The sequence below is a fragment of the Scylla paramamosain genome, chromosome 38 (assembly GCF_035594125.1).
Source record: "Scylla paramamosain isolate STU-SP2022 chromosome 38, ASM3559412v1, whole genome shotgun sequence".
NCBI classification, from domain to species: domain Eukaryota; kingdom Metazoa; phylum Arthropoda; class Malacostraca; order Decapoda; family Portunidae; genus Scylla; species Scylla paramamosain.
In genome coordinates this window covers 14,348,735-14,351,234 of record NC_087188.1, presented here as the reverse complement: position 1 = coordinate 14,351,234, position 2,500 = coordinate 14,348,735, and the positions used below count along the sequence as shown (strand labels likewise).

Below are 2,500 nucleotides of genomic sequence, written 5' to 3'. Positions count from 1 at the left end.
TCTCTCTCTCTCTCTCTCTCTCTCTCTCTCTCTCTCTCTATCTCTGTCAATTGTTCTGTGTTATAATGGTATTGCTGCTTCCTTAGCGTATCCTGATTGCTTATACATTGTTATCTTTACGGGTCTTCATGGTACTGTCTTGCTGTCTTCTCTATTTTTTTTTTCCCATCTTCCTCTCCTTCTGTGGCAATTGTTGTGTGTTGTACTGCTATTACTGTTTCCTCACCGTATCCTAACCACTTATACATTGTTATCTTGTGTTCAAGTACTGTTAGTTTACTTGGTTAAATGTTTTTTTTTTTTTTTAGTATTGCTCACTGTACTAGCGTTATCATTACTTCATATTATTTTTTTTACCCTCAGTCCTTCTCTGCTATGCCTCATTTTTTGTTAACTGTTTCTTCTGCTACTACTCTGTTACTCCTCGTATAGTCAGTGTCATCATCCCTTCATGCTAACTGTTTACATGCTTTGCTCTGAGTTTTTCTGGTAACTGTCTTCCATTTCTTGTCACCATTTCATTATTTTTCACTGCTTCTAAGTACATTTTTCGTAACTATTCTCTCTCTGTCTCTCTCACCACCGCTTCTTGTGCTGCTCTCACCCTCTCTCTCTCTCTCTCTGTCTCACCAGCGCCGCGTACGAGTCACGTCCTATTACTGCTAAGCCCCACGTCACTCAGCCCAGCATAGGAACTACTGGTGCGTATACATATCCTGTGTCTTACGGTATAAAAAGTCGATTTCCTGCATTACAAGACCGGAATATTTTGTCCAGTCAGTGACCTTTTTATTATTATTTTTTTAAGGACATAAAAACACAATGGAAACTGCAAGAAGACATCAGGTGAAACACGCCTATCTGTTTCCACCTATCATCCCTATCCATAAGTTTGTCTAATCTTTATTACTAATTGTGTGTTTCTCTTCTTCTGTTAATATATTATCTATTCATTTATCGATTTATTTATTTATTGATTTGCTGACGGGACTAAGAGTGTGTGTGTGTGTGTGTGTGTGCGTGTGTGTGTGTGCTTCGTCTGGGCCGCCCCGTGTAGGATTGTCTGGTATAAGGATGGATAGATCTCTCCTTGATAGCTTAGCCCAGTGTTACCATTCCCTCGTGTCTTCAGTGTCACATCACCAGGCCAGAGTCTCGTCACCACAGCACCGCAGCGCCTTAACAGCCAACACTCAGCCAGTCATAAACATTACTGCGTTCTGTCAACCGTTTAGGGGTCGTCACTGCCTCACTGCCTCACTGCCCGCCGGCCCGCAATTATTACCGCTTCATTTCGCCTCCTGAGCTTCTCCCAATGACACACACAAGGTCAGGGGAAGGTATATTACAGCTTCATTTGAAATTTTTAAAACCATTATTTTCAAGCCTTATTTTAATACTTCTCTTTTATATTGTTTAATTTTCTGAAGCTTCGGAATCGTTTATAACGCTTCTTTTATGCTTCATTTGACAATGTACGTTACAGCTTCATTTAAAATACTAGAATCTCAATTCTGAAGGCTTCTTAATATTTATGCTTCATTGTTCAATTCTCAAAGCTTCGAACTGACTCAGCAGTGCTTTTTTTAACGCTTAACGTGACGAAAAATATATTGAAGCTTCATTTGAAATCTTGGGACGTCTACTTTGAATCCTTTTTCTTAATACTGTCTTGTGCATCAGTGGTTCATTTTCCTCAAAGCTTCGGAACGGCTCAGAAACGCTTCTTCGTTACTTCATACAAAGATTTAGACAACACATGCAAAACTTCCAAAAGAAAATCACAAAGACCTCACGTGAAGTTTAGAGACATTTCAAATTTTCACCCAAAGTCTCATAAACGGCACAGAAGCTTCACAGGAGGATCTGAAGCCCACAAACCCTTCTTTCACTGGCTCGAAAAAATATGTATGCTTCTCTTATACTTAATACAAAACATACAGACATAAGTCATACAAAAACTACAAAAAAAGCACTGGAACTTCACATAAAGACAAACATTGTATCAAAATTTCACCTAAAGTCTCATAAACGGCAACGAAGCTTCACAAGAGAATTCTAACCCATAAACCCTTCCTTCGGTGGCTCGGAAAATATGCTTTGAAGCTTCACACAAAAGCACGTTAACTCTACCATTTCCTTCCTTCCAGCTTCGTGAAAAGACCCCAAAACTACTTAGGCGTTGACACAAAAGACTGAAAACTGCTTTGAGGCTTCACTTGGCTTCGTTCAAAAGCTTCACAATGAGTAGCGTGGACAGGTGAGGGATGGAGGGACCAGGGACAGGGGAGGTGAGACAGGTAGGTGGTCTAAAGGCAGGTAACCACTTTACAGCTCCTTACCTCTCCCTCCTCTCACTTCTCTCTCCCTCTCTCACTTCCCTCTCTCTCTCTCTCTCGTCCCTCTCGTAATTTCGTGTCATATTGTCATTGGTCGTTGTTAATTTAAGTTTATTACTTTGTTTTTCCTCCTTATTTCCTCCTCCTTTTGTTTTCTTTAT

General features: G+C 40.2%; 1 protein-coding gene across 2 annotated transcripts in view; it reads left to right on the top strand.

The window, feature by feature from the left end:
- Positions 1 to 2,274, top strand: part of LOC135091863 (uncharacterized) — a 44,208-nt gene extending 41,934 nt beyond the window's left edge. Inside the window, exon 15 of one of the 2 annotated variants that reach the window (XM_063989902.1) lies at positions 2,151 to 2,274. In XM_063989902.1, coding sequence (XP_063845972.1) covers positions 2,151 to 2,186 — 36 coding nt within the window. In that variant the 3' untranslated portion in view covers positions 2,187 to 2,274. Of the gene's footprint in view, positions 1 to 633; positions 771 to 2,150 lie in introns of those variants that run through there. The other variant, XM_063989903.1, reaches the window with a different exon arrangement.
- Positions 2,275 to 2,500: the final 226 nt, after the last annotated feature.